Here is a 24644-nt window from a genome sequence, read left to right on the forward strand (position 1 = left end):
GCTGTAAATCATGTAACTCTCTCGCCTTAAATGTCTTACATTGGTGGAGTTAACCTGATTTAAACCAGCTGGGGAGCTGGTATGCAGCGTGCAGAAGTGCAGACTGCATAACTCTCATCTGTGCCTGCGACTCATAAATCCTGTTTTAATGTGGCGTGGCCAGGCCTGAGGGGCTGGGGGAGGGGCTGGTGCATTTCAGTGATTCTGAGATGGAGAAGTGGTGGGAACGTTACAGAGAGGACGAGCAGGGTTCAGACTTAGGAGGAGCTGCTAAGGCAAAGACTATGCCAGAATGAAACGGTCCTGGGATCTGCAGAGCTCAGGCTGGTGAGGCTGTCTCTGAGCTAGAAGGAGAAACTAGACTGGCAGGGAGTAAGGCAGACAAGCAGTCTACTGTTGAACAGCGCTTTTGTGGCCCAACTCAGATTGGTGTCTCTGTAATCCTGATGCTACAGGGCTTGGTCTCGGTGAGCCTTAGAGCAGGACCCCAGCCCTTGGCCCCGGAGCTCTCAGGGAGAGCTGTCTCAGCAGCATCCACCTTCCTCATGCTGCCTCTCTTCAACTCGTACTTGTTAAGCTGCAGCCACATCCTGGCTGTGTGTGAAAAAGAGAGTCAGTCCCTCTGTTTCACTGCCCCACTGCATTTCCATTCAGGTTTTCTGGCGTCGGATGAGATCATCTCATGCCGAAGTGCCATGTGGCTGAGCAGAACGTCTGGGAAGAGCAATCAGCTGAGGCAGCATGTGTGCTTTGTGATTTCTGTGGGCACGCAGCCACTGGAGGTAGCACAGCACGAGAAGTATTGCTTCTCTCTGGTGTTGAATTCTCTCTACCTGCTCAGCTCTTTCATAGTGTTGTCCAGGAAACCTCTTCCCTGCTGTCCCCAGTGAAAAAGCAGCTTTCTTCTTTGTTGAGTGATCACATAGGCTCTGCAGTTCAGAGCTGCTGGCTCTTGCTTCAGCCATGTTCTGGGGAGGGTTTTTAGGCACAGGTGCCTGGCAGTGAGCCTCTCAACAAGAGGAGGTGCTGCTCCATGGCAGAACTGGTCCTTGCATAAGCTACCCAAGGCTTTCTGCATGGTGCAGCCAGCACTCCACAGCTGAGCTGAAATGTCCAAGTAACAACAAGGCAACAGTTAATCTGGGAGCTAGAAAGGATGACGCAGTGGAAGAAGCCATAGGGAGAACCTGTTTGCCTTGGTTTTGCTGGCTGTTTGGCAACAGAATCACTGTGTTGGACAAGAGGGGAAAGAGCAAAGAGGAAATAGGACTGGATGAAAAAATGAAATCCAAGTTAATTTTGTCTGAAGCATCTGCAGTTATCTGGTTGATGTTCTCAATGAAGTATCTCTGTAGCTTATCTCTGTTGACTGGACCAAAGGAGCTGTGTCTGTTAGCTGCAGGGGAATCTCTGAAACTCAGCTTGGAGGTAATGTGTCATGTGCAGTTAGGGTATTTAGCAGAACTTGACTGAAGATGGCATTTGACAAATTGGAGACAGCAGGGTTTCCTGGCTTTAAGAACAGCTGGCAGCCCTCCTGAGGGGGTTAGCTCATCTCTGTAAGTTAGCTCCCTCCTCCCTGCCCAGCAGGGTGTGGGGAAGCCTTCGGGGTTCCTCTCCCACTGACAGCCCAGCATGGAGGCAGAAGCCCTGACAAAGGCTGAGAGGTGAGCATGGAGTGGAAAGGGCCCCTGGGCTGTGCTGTTCCTGCAGTGCAAGAGGTTAGCCCTCATGTGGCATCTTCCAGGCACTGGTGAAGCCCTGACTCATTAATCTTGGCGTTCTGGGTGGGCAGGGTAGGAGGGCAGCACTGCTTCTCTGAAGCTGATGGAATGCAGCTGAGCAGAGCTGTGGCTAGGATTTCTGCATGGAGAGCAGGGTGCCACAGAGGATGGGTCCTTGCTCTCCTAATGAGGCTCTGTATCTTCACAAGGGCAGTTCAGAGCAGGATGGAATGTGAATATGTTGTTTAATTCAATTAACAGAATCTCTTACAAGCATGTATCAGGCTTGGAGATCTCTGGAAAAGCAGCTCAACAGGATAGTTCCTTCCTCCTTGTGCCCAGCCTCTTTACTGCTTTGATGTCTGCTGCATCCTAGACATGACCCATGTGCATGTGGGAGGCTCTGAGAACAGGCATCAGGTGTGAGAGCTGTGATAAAGGGTGTTGAAGTAGCAGCCAGGGAATGAACACCATTTAACTCACTCAGTTTTATGTACTTGGAAAGCAGGGGGCAAGGAGGGGAAGAGGGTAAATTGCCTCCTTTAATCAAGTGTTAGGAATCTGAGTAAGAGGCTAGGTGTGTTGGGAAATAGTTGAGAGGAAATATATGGTGAGAAAATACCTGACGTAATTATCACTACTGAAATTGGTGGGGTGATGCTTCTGACGAAACTATTAAAATCACCAGTTACAGTGTTTGTTTAAGAAATGTGGATGGAAGCAGGAGCTGGGTGGTGCTCTGCAGGGAAGACACAAGGAGGTGCTTGCTGGATGCACACCCAGCAGCCTGATTTCCAGGTGCATCTGGTAAAGGCTGTTCATCAAAGGCTCATAAGGAAACCGAGCAGCAGTGGGAAAGGTTGGTAAGTTTTCATATGGCTAAATTAATTGAGGAACTTCTGGGGAAGAACAAAGTGAGCTGGCCATTATGCACTGCCTAAATTTATGGCACGCAATGTGGTGTGCTGCAGAAACCTGGGAGAGGTTCTGAGGAAAGCAGTGGCTTTGTGCAGGAAGGAGTGATGGAGGGGCCCTTCTGCCCTGCAGACACGTTGGCTGAGGGCTCACAGCTGGGGCTGCACAGCCACGAGCTGCAGAAGCACAGTTTAACCAGAGGCATCGTGGTTAGCCCATGGCCCCAGCAGGGAGCTGTGCTGCTGGCTTTGCAGTGGATGTCGGGCACCTGCGGTGGCCTGGGACCCCAGGGTGGAAGTAGAAGAGCCAGTGGTCTCCCCTGGGCTTGGACTCTGAGGCGGATCATCTCTCCAGCTCATTATCTACAGTCATCCTGGTTATTAAACGCAGACCAGATTGCAACGATGTTTGTCCAAACTGCCTGTTAATGACAAAGCCACAAATCACTTGGGAATTGGTATGGCTTGGAAGCAGGCTCCAGCTCCTGGCTGCAGCTCAATGGAGGGGACAGTCTCCCACGAAACTGCTATCTGCCTTGCGAGTGCTCTGGGAGTCTCAGCCTGGACACGACAGCCTTTGTGAGCTGCAGCTTGTGCTTTTCCCACAGAGCTGAGTTGGGGGGAGGGCAAAGGGCAAGGTGGGAACGCTGCATCAAGCTGTGCTGCATCATCTGGTGGCAGCAGTGACCTCAACCCCTGCAGGAGGACAGGCAGCAAGAGGATCCTACAGCTGCACTGGTAGCATTTCGGTGCCCAGAGCAAGGCACAGGCCTGGCCAGGTGCTCAGAGCACTTCCTGCAGTTAGTGAGAGGCAGTAGGCAATGTGAGCAGCCTATCCATCAAGCCATGGAGGACAGGGTCCAGGAGGAATGTTCTAAGCAAGAACATCAGGAATAGCAAACACAGTTGTCTTCTCTTAATGCAGTTCTGCGAAAGCAGGGATGTAGAGTCCCAAAAATGTTATACCTTGCCTTTGTAAAACATAGATTTGTGCATGTGTGAGGATTTGCAATTGCAGCTGCAATACAGGAGTGCCCAAGTGGGTCTGCAGGTCTTTCTTTGTCTCTGGAATGCAGATAACTCCGTGCAGGTGCTGGTTCCTTGCTCAACTACCTGTTTGCAGGGAGTTATGGAGTGATAATCTGTGTCACACACAGAGATAAGCATCAAAAGTCTGTAATGTAGAGGCTGGCAGACAGCAGCATGAACTCCTGCTCTTCCTTCTGTCAGCTGTGCAGCAATGCCTTGTACGATGTCCAGTCACCTGCATAATTCAGTGATTATTAAATTTTAATAAATCACTGTTTTCAGAGCACTTCACTACTGGCCTTTTGTTACTGGTAGAGCTGCGCTGTGTCAGGGCATCCAGTGAGGCAGCAGCATTGGAGTGCCTGCATCCCAGATGCTCTGGGCCTGACAATGTTTTTTGGGAGTGGAGATGTTGATAAGAGGCATAGAAAGTGTTGATCTATGCTGGAGCCATCTTCATGGCTCCACAACCCTGTGCTCCAAAACCGCAGTTCCCATGGGGTGCTGCAGTAGCAGAAGGGTTTGTTTTGTGGCAAAATGTTTCAATTTATACAGGGATAGAGGGAGAGTTGATGGTGTCTGATGTGCTTACAGCCTCCCTCCCTGCTTCACATCTCAGCCACGTGAGGAAGAGTCAGATTCCTTGGATCTCTGCATGAACTTGTGTGTGACAGTGCTAGTGAGGAAAAGAGACTGAAGAAACGGATTTAGAAGCAGTAGGGCAGCAGTGCCAACTATTGTTTCCTACTGGGGTAACCCTGTTTGTGTGTTGCATTTGGGGAGCAGGCATCAGCACGCCTCCAATGACCTCCTCAAGTAAAGGCTGGAGGCCCAAGTGTGGCAAAGGCACGCAGTGCTAACCCTGTAGGACATGCATCTGGCTGCAGGGCCCATCTGCTCCAAGTGTCATGGGATGCTTGGCACTGCTGGAGCCATGCTGGCAGCATGCTGATGCTCGCAGGGAGGCTGCCCTGGGGACGGTGTGGCTTTGGGACAGCGGTGTAGGGCAGCCCCAGTGCCCATGTCCCACAGCACCATCCCTGCTCAGCCCAGCACAACTGCAGCCCCTCAGGGAGTGTCACTTCTCGTTACTTCCATCGGCTGCCCCTCACTGTAGTGCCAGCATCCATTATTTGGGCTGTCCTAGATCTGTCAGGCCAGGGCAGGAATGTGTGGTGATTTCACCTCCTGTGGAGAGACGGGTGCTTGTGTTGGCCTGGCTGGGACAACTGTTTTGGTAAGTGGTGGGGGAGGGTTCTGGAAGCTTCCTCCTGGTCGGTCCGAGAGAGAGTTATGCAGGGAAAGAGCATGCGAACCGCTGGGACTCACCCTGTGCTGAAATCCCAGCCCTGCTCAGAGCTGGGCCAGCTGGGGAGAGGGCACTGCTGGCCCTCACATCTCACTGGTGTCTCTGACTCAGATTTTTAGGGTTTTGCAAAGAGAAGCAGATAGTACGTGCAGCTCTGCAGCCCCTTCCCCCACTGTTAAGATGTAAGATCATTTATCTTACTGCATTTATTTTCTTGTATCTCTTTGGTTTCCTTTTGCATCTCACCCGCCCATTACTTTACAGCTTGCCATCCATGCTGCTTTATAATCTATGGCAACCTGGAATTAAACCTTATTTTTTCTGATTATAAGGTTTCCTGCTGCTCTAACTCCGGCTCCAAGAAATGTCTTCACGCTCCTCCTCCAGTGGCATTGTGTAATAAATACACAGCATGCTGTATGACAGCTGCACCCTGAGAGCTGCGGATGCCCCTGGCCCTGCTGCAGATCTGGAGGACGTAAATGCAGCCCCTTGAGTTGGAGCCAGGCAGGATGCAGGAGCAGGGACGGAGGTGCTGGGCAAGTGGAGCAATGCTGCTGGGGTCCTTGCTGCTGTACCCAGCACTTTAGCTCATGTATGTGCTGCCTCAGGACTTTCACAGTGTGCTGCAGGCTGCTGAGCCAAGCTGCTACCTGCCCTGGCACTGGGGCTGCTGGCTGGAGCTGCTGAGCTGCTGTGCTGTGCCAGTGCTGCCATTTATGTAGCAGGGGTTTGTCATCTCGCTGGCAGACAGCCTAATTTTTTAATTAGCTGATAGGCAGGAATTGCTGTGAAGGAGCTGCTGTTCTGCTCCACTGGGTGCATAATAGGTGTTAGAGAAATCTGCTTAATGACATTGTTAGCCAGCCGGGGCTCTTCTGCCTGCCTGGAAACGTCCTCCTTTGACTCTTGCAGGCTCTTGGCTCCATACCTGCAGTGTGCATCTGCCCCTTGCCCTACTGTTGCTCTCTGAGCCAAGCAGGGAAGCAGGGATGTGGCTGGGAGCTGCTTCCAAGCTGCTGAGAAGCAGTGCCCCAGGGAGAAGGGCAGGCAGAGCAGACTGGAAGGATGCTGCAAGGAGAAGAGGTACTCCTGCTCTTGGTGTGGCTGGAGGGCCAGCCTTGAACCAGAAGGTTGGAAGCCAAGCTGGCCAGCCTCACTGAAGCAAGTTTTCCAGGCTGTTTATTTCTGGGGGAGATGAGCTGCAGAGCAGCACTCGGTGCACTCGTACCCACATGTGATGGGGATGGCAGCAGGTCACATCCCCACACGCAGACGCTCACCCCAGCCTCACTGCCTGCCCCAGGGTGAGGCTCACTGGGGGTCAGCGGGGCGGCAGCAGTGACGAAGACTGGAAGCGGAGGAGCAGACTTCGTCTGCCAAGAAAATGAGGTCTGGAAGGGGAGCACACAACAAAACAGGAAGCGCTCACGGCTCTGTGACAGAAGAGGAAAAGCTGCTGGGGAGCAGGCGGGCGTGCAGGATGAGCAAAACAAAGGAAGTCTCTAACAAAGGGCAGGCAGAGGAGTGGAGCATGGCTGTGTAAGCAAGCGGTGCATGGCCGCATCAGTCTGCTCTGCTTGGCACTGCATTGCCTTTGTACCCTGCAGCAGCTATGACAGGATGCTCTTGGCAGTAGCTGGCCTTGCCGTTCAGTGTGCAGCCAGCCTGGGCAGGACTTGCACTCATTTGAGGCTGGGCTCATCCAACCCATCCAGAGCCAAGCTCTGCCTTTGCATCTGAGCATGCCAGGACCTGAACCAAGTGTGCAGGCATAGTGCAATGCCTGCAGGTAGTGTGCAGAACTGTGTGCCCTGAGCTGCACGGAACAGGGAGCTTTTGTCTGTTAGGAGAGTCTGGCTGACAAAAATCATCAGCAGAGTCAGAGATGAACTCAAAGCAGTGGGAAATAGTTAAGAGGAATCTGTCCTGGTCTGCCCAGCAATTGCAGACCCCTACTCTGAGAACCAAGGCAGCCAGCAGGGGACACTCCTGTCCCTTGGCTGGGTGGTGTAACTACTGGCTGCAGCCACTGCTCTCACTGCAGAGAGATCTGAGCTGTTTGCAGCCAGCACTGTCTATCCCTGCCCACCACTGTATCTGCTTGGGTCGTGCAACCAGCCAGGGGTGGTTGGCAGGGCACCATTGGGAATCAGGGATGTCAGCTTGATCTCACCTCTTCTGCTTTGCAGGGTAGCAGGTCAATGTATCAGCCTCCACCTACAAGTTGCTGCTACGATGCGGAGAAGGTGCAGGGAGACTGTTGTGTGCTGCTGCTTTGTGCCCCCTCTGCATATTTATCCCTTGATTAGCATGTCATAGGTCCTACAGCATATATCAGGAGTACCTGGCTACTACCAGCTGGGGCTGTGTGCTATTGGTGCTGCTGCTGGTGTTGGAAAGGAGAGTGGAGGACATGGTGGTTTGGGCAGACCTGGGACTACTCAGACCAGGCTTTTCAGGTGAGAGCCCATGGCCCAGGCTGCTCTGATTGTGTGCTTGGCTGGTAGTGTCCGGTGTGTTACAGGGAGTGCCCTGCATCACTGCACAGAGTGGGGATTTTCCCCTTGTGAGCCTGACCTGTATATCACTAAAAGTCATCATCCACAGCCTGGTGGAGCCATTGTCTTGTCTGTGAGCAGTTACAGTTGTGAATAATAAGACTCAGTCCCAAACAGATTTTTCAGGATAAACAGATTCTGTAGCCACATGGTCCTGCTCAGGCACACTACTGCAATGGAGGGTGGAGAGCATTCACCTCTGCGTCCTGCTGCGATGTTGTACTGCAATGAGGGAGCTGGGATCGTGCAAAGAGACCATCCATAGCTGAAGAGCAGCTCCAGGCTGCTTCAGTCTTCTTGTGTCTTCTAGTCTGAAGCTGTCATAAAGTACTGCTGGATTTTGTGCTGTGATGTGGCAGCTCTCCATTATCTGTTACTTGACACAAGTTGTTGTTCCTTTCACTCATTTCCCCTTTTTGCAGAGTGACATGATTAAGATGATTGCAGGAGTGGTGTGCCCTTGTTCCAGATCTGTTTTTTTTTGGGTGGAAGACAAGTTTGGAGTGACCATGGTAGCTGCCTGCTACTGGACTGGATGCTGCAGTGCCAGGCAGACAGCACTTGCTGGTAGCAGAGACGCAGGGGCAGGAAAAGGCAAAGTGCTGCCAAACAGAGCTCCTGTGCCATCAGGCTTCCTGCCCACTGCTGGTGCTCCCAGAGCAGCCAAGGGAAGGGGCTCGCAGGCTTATGTGCAAAGCTGGGCAGGCAGCTTGGGAGGGTGCGTTGCCCTCGTGTTGCTGGGCTGGCACAGCCAAGGAGCATCCAAGCTCCACCTAGATCAGCCAGAGCAGCTCCTCCTCCTGTGCACCTCAGCTGCCAGGCACGTTCACTCAATTACTCAGGGTAAATTGCCTTTTTTTGAGAAGAGTGATTTGCTCTTGAGGGATGCATTGCATCAGACTTGTTCCAGAACCTGCTTTCTGCCGGAGGTGCTCCTGACACTGCTCAGAGCAACCCACCCAGCCCCTGGGTACGCTGCCAGCACTTGTCCTCATGCCTGCACCCCTCTGCCAGATCCTGGGGGAGCACTCTGGATGCCAGCACACCTGGAAGTGACCTCTGTCTGTGTCCCTTTGCTGGACTGAGGCTCACAGGGAAGAGAGAGAATGCACACATGAGAGAGAGACTGTACCAGCATCTCTTCTGTTTTGGATTAGCACTGATTCCCCCTCTCCTCTGGCAGCCAAGCTTCAGTATGAGATGTCTTGGGCACTGCTGCTGGCTCTCACTCCTGCACAGCAGGAGAGCAGCAGCTTCCAGTACAGCAGGCCCTGCTCTGGGATCAGGCATTCCTTAAGCCGGTCTTCCAGCAGCTGGAGAGAGGCCCTAAGCTGGAAGGTTCCAGTCAGCATGGCAAAGCCAGGCGTCGGGTGCAGAGTCAGCTCTGCAGCCATCCTCCAGGGCAGTGCGTCCTGGCCTGCAAGGCCGTGGCTTGGTGGGAGTGTGAGCAAGCCTGCAGGCTGCAGCCCTCTGTGGCTACTGTTAGGAGGCTGCAGTAAAATGTTACAGGCTTTAACTGGGGCCAGCCTGTGTCATAAAACTGTCTCTGCTAATGGAGATCTCTGCTTTGAGTGGCTTAACTCCCCTTTATGCACAGGGGCTGGAAGAGCCACAGTTGAATGGAGCAAAGGGTAAAATATATCATGGCAAAGTTAGAAAACCCAGTTTCCGAGCAAAACACTGTCAGTGTTTTTGCACATTTCCAGCTGGACCCCTCCAAGCAATTTGTGCCAAAGAGAGGGAGAGCATGTGATTCCTCCACCCCCGTGTAGCAGTCAGGGTGAAGCGCTTGGTGTAAGGACAAAACACAGTGATAAATCATGAATATTAGTGCCTGGCCCCTTGCCAGTCACAGACAGCACTCACAGAGAACTCATCTCAGCCATTAATCTGTTCGTGCAAGCTGCATCTGGCAACACAGTGGTTAGTGTTGCCCACGTTCATCTTTGTCTCTGTTGCAGTTAATGCTCAGTTAATGCTTGCTTGAAAAAAAAAAAAAAAAAAAAAAAAAGAACTAAGAAAGAAAAAGAAGAAGGAAAAGTACTCTGTGCTCTCTGTCTAATTTGTTAGTTTTTCCCTGCAGGGTTCTGCCAGCCCAGCATGGGGACCAGAGCAGGGTGCTGGTGCTGTAGCAGGCAGGGATGGGAAAATGGAGGAGACAGGGACTGAGAGTTTCCCCCCGAGCTTAGCTTTCATTCTCGGTTGTGATTAATTGCAGTTAGTGCTCATCTGTAATTTTGGAGAACAATCAGATGACGTGCCTTGTGGTTGGTTTAATTGAAACCCGATGAGCCAGCTGAAGGCTGCTGCACGCTGGGGTGAGCTGTGCTGGAACGCTCCCTGCCACAGCCAGGGCTGGGAATGGTGCCCAGAGCATTCCCCCAGCCCTGCACTGCTTGGACATCTCCGGCTCCCCTCCCTGTTCAGGCTGAGCTTGTGCCATATCATGCTGGAGATGTCTTTCTCCTGGTCTCGAGCCACGGGTTTGATAGCTTTGAGGTGAGATCTGGGGGCTCCTGCTCCATCCAGCAGTTCTGTCTTTGCCCCTCACATGAGAACAAGTTGCAAGCTGTGGCTTTGTGACCTGGTCTGGATGTACTTGAGAGCAGTGGTGTTATGGTGTTACGGATTTGAAGTTTTGCACTGCTGTGCTATGGACTGCTCAGAAAGTTTGTGCTTAGCTCAGGAAAAGCTTTACCAGGGAATTAGATTTGAGTATTTGGGATCCACATCTCGTTCCTGTTTCAGAAATCCTCTGCTCTGCCTATTCATCTGCTCAAATTGTGCTAGCAGTTAGGAAAGCTGAGGGAAATTGCTTTCGGGTCGAGACCTGCTTTAGCTTGTGGTGAATTACTACGCCTGGGTTTTAAATCTTTGCAAGCAGAGGATTATGGTGGTGGTAAACATGAGGTAGGCCTGGGGATTGCCATTCTGTGGGATGAAGTGAGCATGGCCTTCCCCTTCAGCAAATAGCGAATGATGAATGGTTCAAAAAGTAAATTGAGATACAGCCTGGATTGTAGCTTAGATACTGTTTCCCCTTGATTTATATTTCTGCTTTGATACTTCACAGACTAAGCAGTATATTTCTTCCTTAACCTCATGGGGCTTTTTCCATCTTAAACGTGGACAGCATGTTAGATACGGCCAATTGCTGAGAGCTCGGGATTAATGCAGGATTTGCAAAAAATTCGGAGCTGCTGTACAGCCCAGCGTTTGGCTGAAAACACAAACATGAAGTGATGAATGCATTTGAGGTGGAAGAGTTACATTAATGTGCTGGAAGATAGCAGTGGATGCCTGGTTGCTCTCATGGTCTCCGGGTCTCCAGTCCAAACATCTGCTTTGGAGGCTGAAGACAGAGCCATTTCATGGTACTGCCAGCAGCACAGTGATAGCAGGCAGCCTGTCCCCCACGCTGGGAGGCAGCAGGTGAAGAACCACATGGTGCGAAGCTATAGCATGGGCAGAGCCACGAGAATCATGGAGATGTCTGCACCTTGCTCTCCCAGAGCACCAGCTGCCCTGGCTTGGGGGATGCTCACAGATGGTGCAGACCCACAAGCCTGGTGGGGGGGAAGTGTTTGACACGGTGACACACAGGGTGACGTCCTCCTATCTGGAAGTACTTGGCAGGAGGAAGAATGGGGCCTTTATTTTCTAATTACTAGGAAAACAGTGGTAAAAGGCCCATCTGGCCTGCAGAAAGCTGTTGTGGCACCTCTGCATGGTAAGTGGGGCTGAGAAAGGCTGACAGGCTGTAATCCAGTTAGTGCTGAGTGCAGAGCATCCTGACCAAGGTTCTCCTGTCTGTCACAACACAGAAATAGCTGTGCTGTTACCTACCACAGTGGCCCTAGCATCCTGCTCCCATTTCTGTGCACACCTTGCTGCTGCCCTTGGTGATTCCAGGCAGGGCTGAGCTCTGCGGCTCAAAGGGTGTCCGTGGCTGTGCCCAGGGCTGGGGGAGCCTGTCCAAGGCTCTGACTTCTCACAGCTTTTGCATTTGGTGCATTTCAGGTGGCCTGCTGCAGTCTGTTCCATAATCCCAGACCCAAGGGCAGACGGTTTTGACAAGGGTGGTGCCTGTGGGGATGCCCATGCCAAACCAGAGGAGCAAACTGTGCAGGTGTCCCTGAGGTGCACTGGGGCTCTCTGAGTTAGTGTTGCTGTCTGCCATGGGAATCACTCCAATGCTTTGAGCTGGGGTGGCTGCGTGGGTTGGAGCTGGGAAACACTCACTGGGTTTGTAGCTTAAGGTGTGCGTGGGATGTGGTGTGGCTGTCTGCAGGAACACTTCTAGAAAAGGAGACGGTAACTGCTGTGGAGGTGGAGTTGAAGTTACCTCTTGCTTTTCTCAGTCATATGGAAAACTGCTTTTCTGGAAAAAAGGAAGGAGTTGGTAGAAGCAGAAAGTCACCAGAAGTATTTCTGAAGTAAGGCATACCTACAGTACAAAGCAGTAAATGCCATCGTGATGGCAGAAGATTGGTAGCTTGAGCTAGAGGTTATGGCTGGATCGCTGCTGCCCTGAATCAGCTGAGTCTGTGCTGACTTCACCAAATCCTCACTGGGTGCAGTTCATTGCACCACCATTGGTAATTGCTGGTTTTGTCTCACATTACTCATTTATCCTTTTTGTGCTTTCAGAAATAACACAGATCATCCAGGTAGACTTGGACCTGAAGTACAAGGCCAACATCCGCGACCTGTTTGAGGAGTTCGACAACTTCCAGGAGGGAGCTGTCATTGGGATTGCCAGGGAAATGCAGCCAGTGTACAGGTACAGCCATGTGCCCAGGGCACGAGTTTGGGAAGGGGGGCTTTAGCATTTTCTGTTCAACTCTGATCAGTCTTTGGAACAAAATCTTTTGGAACAAAAACAGTCTTTCTGCTGTAATCCCTGCAGGGGAATTTAATCTGAAACTTCCAGGCCAGTCTGAGCACACTGTGCAGCGTGGTGTGATTTCCTTGTTCTCTCACACTGTCACAAGGCTTTCAGAGCCAAGTCCCTGATAACAAGTGGCTAACCCATAAATAGATTCATACCTGTTAGAGGTGTGTTTGGCCAGCCATTCCTGTTTGGGTACTCTGTCTGAAGATTGGCACATTAGTCTGTGTGTTGGGACTCAGAGGTTTGGGTTGTGAGTACTGCTGCCCTGCCCAAGCAGAGGACACCTCTTGTTGCAGGCAGACCCAGCACCAGCACGTTTCAGCCATACTCTTAGATTTCCTCGCGTTTTCCACAAAATACCTGAAATAGCATTTGGGGAATCCCTCTGGTTTGAGGTTTATGTGGAACAGCCTGCATATTCTGTCATGAACTCCCTTACAATGTTTTGAGCTATCTATAAGAAATCTTCTGGGAAGTGCCAAAAATGACCAGCACAATGGGGTGATGGGTCCTGCCACATAGATAGCAAGTGGTGCAGCTGTAGGTCTGTAGGCCCTTCAGTGTTTGACCCTGTGCCTGTCTTGTCAGGTTAGCAATGGGTAGGTGCTGTTTTCAGTTGAAGTGCACATTTTATTGAAGAGTTGTTCACCCAGAGAAGCCTAGGGGGGATAATTCTTGATGACCTGGGCTTGTGAGCATGCAGATAGCCACATGTCGTGCCTGTGCAAATGTTGAGATTTCTCTCAGAGCTTTAGGAGCTCTGAGGCTTTAGGACTTCATCACTCCCAGAAGAGACCTTCAGCCTCTCAGAAGCAGCAGCCAATTCTGGCTCAGCTATTTGCAGCATTCTGGTGCTGCTCCATGGTTCATGCACAGTTCCAGAGCTGCCTGGCAGAGGCAGGCTGCCTGCTTTCTGAGCGTGCTCACAGTGGATTTGTTCCAGCTGTGCTCGAGGGTTTATTTAGTGCTGTCTGTGTCTGGTGTGAGACGTGCGCTAGACAAAATCCCAACTAGGAATTCTGGTGGGGGATTTTCTGTTCACACACAGATAGTTGGCAGTGAGAGGTGAAGGGACTCTCCTGGGGCTGCTGGGAGCTCCAGTGCCCTGCACAGACTGGTGTGATTCCTGATGGCTCACACTGCATTTTGCTGGCAGAGCACATCACAGAAGTCAGGCACTGCCTTCTGCCCCAGCATGGTGCCTCTTATTAACCCCACCTGCTGCCACTCAGCTTGTCCCCACAGAGCCACATGCAGCACAGTCAGACTGAGTTAGAGGGGTGGGTGAATGTGGAGTCATCTTCAAACATCACGGGATGTTCTGGGCCTCAGAGAGAGTATGAGAGGAGAGAGGTTCATATTTGAGCAGGTGCTGTGCTGAGTGGGATCCCCAACCCCTGCTGCAATCAGGGGGTACAAATGAGCCCAGGAACAACAGCCCTCCCAGGCTATGTTTTGGAGCTGAACATTCTGTCAGCACAGTTTTGATGTTCTGGGTCAGTTTGGGCTATGTTGTGTTTTCCTTGTGGGTATTTCTAGGCTGGTACTTAAAGAAGTTGATTTAACTTAACATGTGTTGTTCCAAGGATGAACCTCAGTTTTATTTCAATCCAGAGTGAGTCAGATCTTGAACTCAGGGTGCCTTAATGACTTTTCAGCTGAGCTGAGTTTGAGTGTCTGAGATGGCTCAGCTAGATTTGCTAATCCTAATGGAAACGTTCTCAGAGAAAGATAAAAAAGCTTAAGAGCTCTCTCTGCCTTTTCTTTCCTTATTGGAAGCCCCAGTAATGAGATCAATAAGTGAACCTCCTAAGACATGTCCAGCATCGCTCTTGGGCAAGGGCTGAGCTTGGAGCAAATGTGATTTAGCAGAAGATGCAGTGTGCTCTGTAGGCCTGGTGTGGGACAGCCTACTTGCAAAACAGAAAGCCATCCCTCTGCACTGACCTGCTCAGAATGGGGGAAGCTGGGGCCCTGTGGGAGGCTGTTACTGGGATATGAGTTTGATCCTAGCATCTCCATTCTGAAAGCCTTGCTCAGCTGCTGGTGTTCCATGTAGCCATTCATCACCAATGGTCATTTTCTAGAAGCCCAAGCCAAATGATCAGCATACTCACAAGTGCATTTCTGGTTGCTCCTACTTCAGAAAGAAGACATCTCTGTGCTCCTCCTGGCTTGTGGGCTTGGCAGCGAGCTAGAACCAATGGACTGCAGGTGCTGAGTGCTCCACAGTGCAACACCACACCCAGAGCACAGAGGGCTCCTGTATCCGCTTTGGGTGCCCTGGTAGGATTTTGGTGCCCAGAATGGTAAATCCAGTCCCAGCTAATTACATCCAATTGTTAGAGCTTAAAGTAGAATACAGAGAACAGCTACAGCTGAGCACTACAGTGGGGCTGTGTTGGATTGTGAGCTTAAGCCTGCCTTCCCCAACAGGGCAGGTCCCTTTTGTTAGCAGCACAGCTTGTAAGAGTTAAGCAAGCAGGGTAAAGTAAGCATCTGTTTGCCTGCAATTAGTTTGAGGTGTTATTGCTCCACGTTTCTGCCTGTGTACGGATCAGCCTTGTGTTATTTCTGTATGTTATTGAGTGGGGATGGTGGCCAGCTCCTGGGATGTACAAAGGGTGACCCTGGGGGTGCCGAGTTAAGCTGCAGGGTGCTCGGCTGAGGGGGAGGTCTGCAGCACAGCACAGACAAGGCAGGGCTGAGCCATGTTGTTAGCAAATACCTGACCTGAGCTGACCCCGTGCTCCCCGACCCCTGCTGCAAGCAGGGGGTACAAATGAGCCCAGGAACAATAGCCCTCCCAGGCTATGTTTTGGGGCTGAACATTCTGTCAGCGCAGTTTTCATGTTCTGGGTCAGTTTGGGCTATGTTGTGTTTTCCTTGTTGTGCTGTTTTGTTCTCCATGTGCAAACAAGTCCCTGGTATTTCGTGTCAGCAGGTCACCCTGGGAGGGGCGAGCCTCCCCCCACATGTCCTCTGCACTGGGGGCTCACACCTCCTTCTTCCAAGGGCTTCCAGAAAGCAAAGCGAGCTGACAAGGCGTGAGTGTCTCTGTAAAACTGTTATTTTTACACCTCTAGGAAGATAAAAACGTGCCCTAGGTGTGAAGCAGAGGTGCCAGCTCCAGCCCTGTGATTTACCAGGCAGTTGGGAGCTTCAGCCAGGATGTGGGGGAGCACTGCTGGGCTGCGGGGCAGCTGGGGGTCCTTGGGACCATCTTGTCTTTCCATCCCCACTTATGCAGCTTTCTGTGCACCCAACTCTGCCTGTGTGTTGCTTTCCCCTGCCTATGCAGGAGCTCAGAGCTTCCCTGAGCTGTTGCTGCTGACAGAGCATTGGACTGACACCTCCAGGCCTGGAGAGCCATTTGCTACCTGTGAAAGGTCTGTGTGTCTTCTTCTCTTGTCTTATGTGGTGATGGGAAGATGGATGGAGATCAATTGGGTCACTGGTTGATGCTCAGTCTTAATGCTTGTTACGTGTTTGGTCCACCAGAGGATGTAGATGTGTGCATGGGGGCATTTTTTTGTGAATGATACAGCGCCTTCTGAGAAGCAATTCTGTTCTATCCAGCTGCCTGCTTGCTGCCAGTTCAGGCTGTGCTTTCCAGGCAGTGGCTGGGACTGCACAGTGCTTTGCTTCTGGGATAGGGCTCCATGCAGCACGGGATGCAAATGCTTACAGGAAACAGGGCAGCAAGAGAACAGCAGATAGGAAATGTCCCAGAGCCTGCCAGCACATCCTGGAGGTAGGGGAAACCTCCAGACAGCAAAACAGGATGGCACTGGAGTGTTTCCATTCAGTTGACTCATGCTGAAACAATGCCCGGGTGCTGTTTGTCTTGGACAAATGTGTTTCTGTGAGCAAAGAGATCTCCTGACCCTCCTGCAATGCACATGCTAGGATTTAGTTGTTGCAGAAGCAGAGCTTCAGCCTGCAAAGGGCTGAGTGCCTGCAATTGTGCCCTGCTCCAAAGGAGTATAGCACATCGAGTGTGGTGGTGTGGTGTTCTAGGCTCTTGGATGTCTGCAAGCTCCTGCTCCCTCTCAGCATGCAGACAAAGCCTCTTCACAGCACTAACAGACATCTGCTCTTGTGCCTGCCTGCATGGGATCCAGGCCGTGGCCAGGACTGGGACCTCATGCTTCAGTGAGGGAGGTTTTGATAGAAAGATTAAAATCTGCACCTGATATTTGTCTAATCCAAAAGGCTTTCTGTGCAAGGAAGTGCTTCTGCACAGTCATAATTTTAATTTAAAATCCTGTTGTCCCCTGCAGCATTTCAGCTACTGAAGCATGCTGGCAGCGACCTGCTTACCAGACTGCAAAGGGCAGGTGCTGATGCTCTTCTTAAATATTTATGTTGCGCTGGGACTTCAATGCCAGATTCTGAACAAATTTTGAAGCCCAGAATCTCTTTTGCTCTGGTGTTGGCAGCCCTACTAAGAAACATGCAGGCAGATGTTGCATATGCATCCTGCCAGCAGGTTTCAGATGGACAAGCAAGTCACTGTTCCCAGGACATGTGTTTTTGGTCTGAAGAGCAGCCTGGCAGCACACACGAGACCCCTGAGAAGGGTCTGCAGGGTAGGGTAAGGCTTGTCTCCTGGAACTGGTGCTGCAAATGCTCCAGTAGCCGAGATGCTGAGGTCCCCACTTGGCGTAGCCTGGGAGGGAGTATTGGGTTCTGCTGCCTCGCGAGAGGTCTCAGACCTTCCCATGTCCAAGGTGCCACTGGGACTGGAGAGGTCACTGCTGTCTCCATTTCTCCTCCTTGGTGAGATATCACTGCTGGCCCTGATAACAAAAAGATATTAAAGACAAAGGCATCTTGGAAATCAGCAATACTGGAAATTAAAGAAGTTTTTCTTGCAGGAAAGAATGTCTACATCAAAGGACACCTACTGACTACAAAGGACTGACACTTGAATCCTTTTATAGCTGCAAGGCCATTTGTCTTTGCTTCTGCCTAAAACCTAGGGAGAGCTCAAATAGGGTGTTTTTTCATTGGAGTCAAAGGGGTGAGAAGCATTTTTTCTTTGTTTTTTTCCTACTGTGGTCATGTGGGAGCTGCTGTAGCTGCCTTGTGTGCTCAGTCTCACAGATCTTGGTTGTGCTCTTCTGCATATGCTTGCACCTACCAGGGTCAGACCACACTGCCCTTCCTGCAGCCCCTTCTGCTGCTGGAGAGAGGGGACGCCTGTCACTCCTACAAGCCAGGTGGGCTTACAGCCACGCGAATCACCAAGAAGGTAACCAGGGCTCAGCCAAAAGCCACAAGGGGTAAAATAGCCCTCAGACATCCATTACCTTAGAGCCTGTCACCTCTGGTGTTTAATGTTTACTGGAAGCTTAGTGACAGCTGGATTAAGTCAGTTTGTCAAATGTTTAGAGAAAAAGAGTTAGCCTGGGCTGTGAGCAGTCTAATGCTGATCCTGCAGTCAAACTGGGCTGATAGATGCCTGTGCTGAGACAGTACATCCTGTACCTCTCTGGATTTAAAAAGAAAAAGCAGAGTTGACAGCTGCCAGCAACGTGGAGCTGCTGAATTCCCTACATGTCAATTAGGAGGGTGGTGGTGGCGTTTGTGATATTTAGGGCTTCACAGCTGTGTGAGAACAGTCACCAAGTAAAGCCAGAGAGGAGTTGTAGCAGTGCAGGAGTGTTGCTTGGGATCAAGCCTTCTGAATAAGGAAATAACATCTCCAGAGGGAGCTCCTTCTGCCTGCCTTCTCTCCTGGCTCCACCAGCCCCTCATACAGGCAAGCTGCCCCGAGCTGGAGGCTTTGCTCTTTTCCAGCTGCTTTTCCCCTAGGGAGCAGGGAGCTCTGCCTTTCTCAGTCCTCTTGGAGACGGCAGCACTTTGCCTTTCTGTGTTCTGCCAGGCACAGTGACGCCTGTGCTGCCTGCAGCCTGCTCACAGCTGGGAGGCAGAGCCAAGAACCCGCTGCACTTTGGGTTTTAAACCATTTAGAGAATTGAATTGATCTGTAGCAAGTGCTGCTGCTTGATGTGAGGGGGGAAAGATTCTAGGAATTCTTCGGCAATTGCTACCAAGAAAAAGCCAAAATTACGGAACAAGCAGAACCTGTAAGGAATTGGCAGCAGAATTGTTTTAAGGAATTCAGCATTACTTTCTGATATCTGAAATCCAAGAAGGCAAAGGTTTTCATTGCATACATCTGTGCACATCATGAATATGTAGCATCCGTTTCACTTACTCCCATTGCCAACTGAACTTGCAATGTCACTTAGAAACAATGAATAAATTTGGCAAGATTTAACAACCACAAATGTGCATCGATTAGCATGAATGCTATTAATAATATTAGCACTATTATAGTCTCTTGAGATACTGAGTGTTACAGACCTTTTTTTTTCAACAACCACAATACCTGTGTGTGGGGGTAAGGTAGCTTGGATTCTCCAAAGCTGGGGCCACGCTTCTCATTCTTTCCTGGCTGAGAACTTTGCTGTGGTTTTGCTGTAGGATTTTTTGTTGGTCATCACACGCAAGACCAGAGTTTGTCAGGTGAGCGCACAGTGGTTACTTTACCTGTACTTGTCTACAGCTCCTGAGTTTCTCAGTTTCTGCTCCCGAATGTCTCAGGTTCAGTGTCTAGAGGTAAGTATCACATTGCTGGCATCTGTTCCTTCCCATGGAAGCACTCACCTGCAGGAGCACTCAGCTGAGCAGGAATCAGGAAGGGCAAGGAAGGGCCACCCCCTAGCAGGTTCTGCAGTCATTGCTTGTACTCCCTTTTAGCCAGGGTGGGAGCAGCTTGCTCCTTCTGGGGACAAAGTGTCCTGCTGCAGGAGCTTCCTGCACTTGCCATCAGACCTTCAAAAATAGTTTCTGAGACTTTCCCAGAGTGTCCCTGCAGCTCCACGCTCCTGCAACCTTCCAGCTCTTCTTTTTAGGTGCAGCTGCTGCCACCATCCAGCAGAGAGACATCCCCAGGCTGCCCATTTCTTCCATGGGCATCTGTTGGTGCCAGGTGGTATGAATGGGGTTTTTGGGTGCAGCTCAGCCCTGTGCTGAGGAGTTGGAAGGGAGCAGGGCACTGTTCAGAGCTCCAAGGTGACTTGGCTGAGGGCAGCTTTGTTGTTTGCTGTAAGCGCAGACATTTATTTCCATAGTGGAGTGTAGCAGAGCAGGTTTGCATGATACAGGTATTTGTGACTTCGTGCACCCCAAGAAAGGCTTTGCAGTGCTGCAGGGAGCAGGGCCATGATGCCTGCAGGGTCTCAGCAGATGGCGAAGCATATGTGGCTGTTCTGGCTGCCAGGGCCTGGTGCCAGGCCGCATCTACAGGCTCCTCACCGGTGCTTGGTGGAGAAGGAATTTCCAAGGAACTGAAGCCCTTTGATAGAGGAACAAACAAACAAAAAGCAGGAAATTGAGAGGCTCTGCTGCATAGCTCAGATGTTTCTGGAATGGTGCACAGCTCCAGGCAGTCTGCTTGGCAGTGTCCTTTCAAGGGTCCCTCGGTGCCCGCTGCTCTCCGGGTCTGAGGCAGCCCCTCTCCATGCAGGCAGGCCGCAGTAGGCTGTTTCTGGTCAGCAGTCCTCCAAGCAGGGCAGCATGTGCTTCACATGTTGGTAGCAAAAAGCATTGCCCTTGCCTGTATTAATCACCAAATAATGACCCATGTTTGCAAGTTGTTACTAATCAGCCATTTAAGCAAGGCCATTTTCAGACTGCTGAGTCCACGCAGGAGTGTAATCACCCAGCATTGATTTCCTGCTTCAAATACAGCCTTGTAGATGCTCAGCATGCTGACTGCATTCTGATAGAGGCTGCTGCTGTACAGACATCGTTTGTGCGCTACATGAGAGATTTATCAGGAAATTACTGGAATCTCATTGAGGGACTCAGTCCTTAATTTTGTCATTGTTTGCAGGTGATGGAGAGGCATGGACTGGACGGAGGGCTGGGAGCACCCAGGCAGTACCCTGAGTGCTGGACCCTGTGGCACATCCCTGCATGAGCCGTGTTGCATGGCAGTGAAGCTGGGATTTCCTGGTTACACAAGCTGCTCAGCTTTAGCTAAGGCGCTCTGGACCAGGCTGGTACTGAACCTGTCTCCTCAGCTCCTTAAAGGGTTTAGCATTTGCACATGGGAAATCAACAGTTAGCAACAAAGGGCACTTTGTTACAAAACCTTCTCCAGCAGGACTGCTTGTGCTAGTGGTGTCCCAAAAGGAAGGGGAGCATCTTTTGGTGCAGGAGGGGCTGTGGGGCTGCTCCATGCAGCAAAGAGCAGGAGGAGGTCATGGAGACGTTTCTTGGCCATGCTTTTGCTTCTTGTGGAGGATGATTTGGGAAAGCTGCCTCTGATTGGCAGTAGGGACAGCAGCAGCACCAACCAGAAGGGAGATGGCAATTCTGTGCAGAATGCACATCTGTCTGCTCAGGAAGAAGTAGTGTTCAAAGGGCAGGCTCAGACAGCATTGCCATTTGTACATAGTGTCGCCCAGTTTGCAGCTGCAGTGGCAAGAACTGGGCTCCTTTAGGAAGGCCTCTTACTCCTGCAGTGTTTGCATAGTTAGAAGTAGCAAGATTTTACACTTGTTTTTTTAGCTGGTGTGGTAGGGCTGCAGCTCCGTGAGCATCTCCCTTGAGTGCAATCAGACACTGTCTGTGGGCTGTGTGAGCCAGAGAAGAGCCTTCCCACAGCATGGTACAGAGCCCCTTGGGGCAGGGTTTGTTCTGGTGTCCTGTGGCTTTGGTGAGCCTGCACCAGCACTCTTGCTCTGCTGCTGCCTTAGGGACAGAACCCGGGCCCTGTCTTGTAGCACAGCATGCTGTGGGTGGCTGCTGCAGCCATGCTTGCTGCAGATGAAACCTCCTCACATTTGGTCAGGAGGCCTTTAGTCACTTCACAGCATTCCCATAACCAAAGGAGCCAGTACCTTGGGCTGGGCTATGGCAGTGTCTTTTTTGTGACCTTGTTCTGGAGGCTGCCTTGTTAGGGCTGGTGATAGGGGAGGCTGTCTGCACAGGGGGCTGGGCTGCAGGAGCATGTGCTGGGCCAGCAGGGGAAGTCCTGGTGGAAGTGTTTTTTATCTGGGCCCCGTGTTTGAATGCTTGGAAGTGCTGCTCTCCAGATGTTTCCTAGCGCATGCAGGCTCTGTTTATAAAAAGCACCTCAAAGCATGGCCCCTCTGTGCAGCCCAGGGCATCGGGCTGCAGATGGACGCTGGCAGCCACAGCCCTGCACTGTGTCAGTGTCAGGGGCACAGGGTCACATTTGGAAGGATTTTTCTGAAGGGGCCACGGTCAGCTCAGTGGTTAACAAAAGCCTAAAATGCCTTCTCTTCCTTTTTCCTCCCCTCCTCCAGCAAGCAGTTTCCTGCTGCTTTTCATCCCCATGGTGGCTGGGGTCTCTGGGCTGCCTTCCTGCCTTAGCTGGAGGCTGCTCTGCAAGGGGCATGAGCAACAAACCGCCAAAGCCGGCAGTGCTGCAGCTGGGTGGGCACGTGGAGCTCCAACAACAGCACCATGGGTAGCTTTGTGCTCACTGATGGCCCCAGCTCTGCCTTGGCCTTGTGCTGGATTGGGGTCTTCCCACAGAGCAGCCCTGCAAATCCCATCCCTCATGCACTATCTGTCCTGCTGCAGTGCCAGCCCTGCCCTGGGCAGGTACCATCCCACCGTGTGATGCGCTACCAGCTGCCTTTCCTGTGTGTTAGAGGATCTGTGTGTTTTACACAGCTTGTCCTATTGTTGCAGAGCACCTGCTAATGCGTTTTTTCCAGAAGCATCAAGATGTTTCCATGTGTGCTTTCTCCATTGAAAAGCACCTGCAGACTCATTTCCCACAGGGAACATTATGCAGAATACAGCCCAAGGAAGATCACAGGTGGTCCCCAATGCCAGCAGGGGTCAGGTTGTAGCAGCAGCCAGCAGTGCCCACAGGGGACAGCAGAAGCAGCTCCTTTCTCACAGGGGTTCTTTGCATAGAGCAGGTGCTGCCCGAGCCCTGTGCCCACAGGAATGTCCTAGCCTGTGCCCAGGCTGCTGCCCTGCTGTGGGAGCTGGGGATGGATGCAGCTGTCCGGGGCCTGGTTCCTTAAGGGAAAGTTATGGTCTCATGATCCACTTCCAGGTGGGTGGAGGCATTTTTCAACCTTGTTCTTCTCTACCCTGGTCCCTGGAGGAGACAATGGAAAGCCATCCTTAGAAGGACAAAAGCTGAGTGAATTCAGGCTGAAGGAATGCTGACAGCAGCCCTGCCAGAACACCTTTCTCTCCCTTGGCCCCAGCACAGGGAAGGACAGCACGGTGCTGCAGACAGTGTCTGTCGGTGCTGTGCTGTGCCCCTCACATCCTGCAGCCCCGCTTCCCAGGGGCCCCGTGCTCCCCATCGCATCGTGCCGTGCTGCCTGCGTGCTGTGAGACAGAGCACAGCTTTTGTGTCAGCCTGGCTGGGGCCTGGAGGAAGCACTGGAACAATTGCTGCTTGTTTGTCTGTCTCCTCTCCCCGCGTTGTTACCTGGATTAGCCATCACGGGGTAATCCACTGGGGAATGGTGTTGCTCAAAACTTGAGTCATTTGATACAGATCTGCTCTCCCACTCTGGGCTGGGAAGCTGCAGTCTGCAGCAGGGTGGTGCTGGGGGCCACAGCTCTCTTCTTTTCCCTGTTACAGCCAGCAACTTGCAGAGGATGTAATTTTGTCCCTTTGCAGGCAGCCTGGCAACAGCTTGGACAGTGTGTGTTTTTGGAATTGAGAATGCACAGCAAATGATCTGTTCCAGTGCTCTGGAGCTGGAAAGGCACCTCCCTCTCGGGCTCTGCACTGCACTCTGCCAGTCACTTTCATCGTGTTTTGGGACTGACAATTACTTTCAGGAAATTACTGGGGGTAAGGAGAGAGGAGAGCAGAATATGCAGAGATGAGCTTGAGCCAAGCTCTGCACAGAGCCTGGGACTGCACTCAAGTCCTCTGTACACCACTCCAGCCTGGATCTGAGCAGCTCGTGAGTGCAAGGCTGGGTCTTGCTTTTGCACATTGAGATTCCCTCTAATACTACGTCTAGAGATCTTGCTTCCTTTTCCCAGGAGTGCCCACAAGTCATCTTTGCAGGACGTAGCTGCTCTCTGCACTGGCAGAGCCCTTCTCTCCCCTTCAGATCTGGGTGCTGCCTGCGCTCTCCCAGGGAAGCATGAGCCCACAGCAAGTGCTCTGCTCCCTCTCCCCAGGAGGCCTGGAGACAGCTGTTCAAAGCTGAGCCTTCCTTCCAGGGGAAATTGGCACTTTCAAAAACCCATTCCATCCTGAATCAGATGAAAGGGAATGGTATAAACACCCTGAATGAAATGAGAAATTTCAGTGTTCTGAATCTGAAGCATCTGAATGGAAGATGGTAAGGAAGGAATGGCATGTTACAGCTCTGGTTCTCCTGCCTTTATTTCTCAGGAAATTAAAACTGTACACAGCTGACATCATTAACAGAACCAATTTTTTACACCAGGATCACTCACCTGCGCACTGCTGCCTTCCAGCCCCCATGCTGACACCTGATCAGGGCTCCAGACCCTGGGCACCCAGGGAAAGGCCAGAGGAGGTTTGTTTGTCTGCTCTCTGCACAGCCCTGGGATTCCCTGACCGTTAGAGCTGAGCACAGCTCAGTACAAGAAAAGTTTTGATTTAAATTTTTCCAGTGCAGGAGTACCCAGCAGGGCTCTTAAGGCGTTCCAGAAGCTGATTTCCTTGCATCTTCTTACAGCTGAATTAGTTCAGCTTCCAAGCCTGGAAGCATATTAAACCTTTGGGTACTAAATCCAACCACATACCATCAAATTCTTGTTCTCTGTGTAGGTGCATGGAGGCTTTGGTCAGTGCCTGACAAATTCAGAGAGGTATCAGACATGCTTGATGTATTCTTTGTATCCTCAGCAGTGTTTCTCCCTGACAGCTTCACAGCAAGGTTCAAAAACATGGTGTAGCTTTGCCCAAGGTGTTAGAGCCGGAGTGAGAGAAGAGCTCTCTGTATGGCTTTTAGCAGAGGATGCTGCTTGAGGGCAGCAGACCTTCTGAATGGCAGTGATCTGTGGGGCGGATTCAATCCCAGCAGAAGCTGCTTGGATAACAGCATGGGATGGATTCAATTCCTGCCAATGGGAACAGCTTGTATGTGGTGGGATGTGCTCACTGCCCCGGGACTGTGGAAGGAGCTAAAGACATATTTGTGCTGCTTA

General features: G+C 51.5%; 1 protein-coding gene across 2 annotated transcripts in view; it reads left to right on the top strand.

Annotated features, from left to right (window-relative positions):
- The window catches only part of XXYLT1 (xyloside xylosyltransferase 1), a 36247-nt gene that overhangs the window by 8155 nt on the left and 3448 nt on the right, over positions 1–24644 (top strand). For both annotated transcript variants that reach the window (XM_031596246.2, XM_090147369.1), the window contains exon 3: positions 12188–12320. In XM_031596246.2, the coding sequence (XP_031452106.1) occupies positions 12188–12320 (133 nt within the window). The remainder of the gene's footprint in view (positions 1–12187; positions 12321–24644) is intronic.

Source organism: Phasianus colchicus, chromosome 10 (genome assembly GCF_987193195.1).
Source record: "Phasianus colchicus chromosome 10, bPhaCol1.hap1.1, whole genome shotgun sequence".
In the NCBI taxonomy this organism is placed as follows: domain Eukaryota; kingdom Metazoa; phylum Chordata; class Aves; order Galliformes; family Phasianidae; genus Phasianus; species Phasianus colchicus.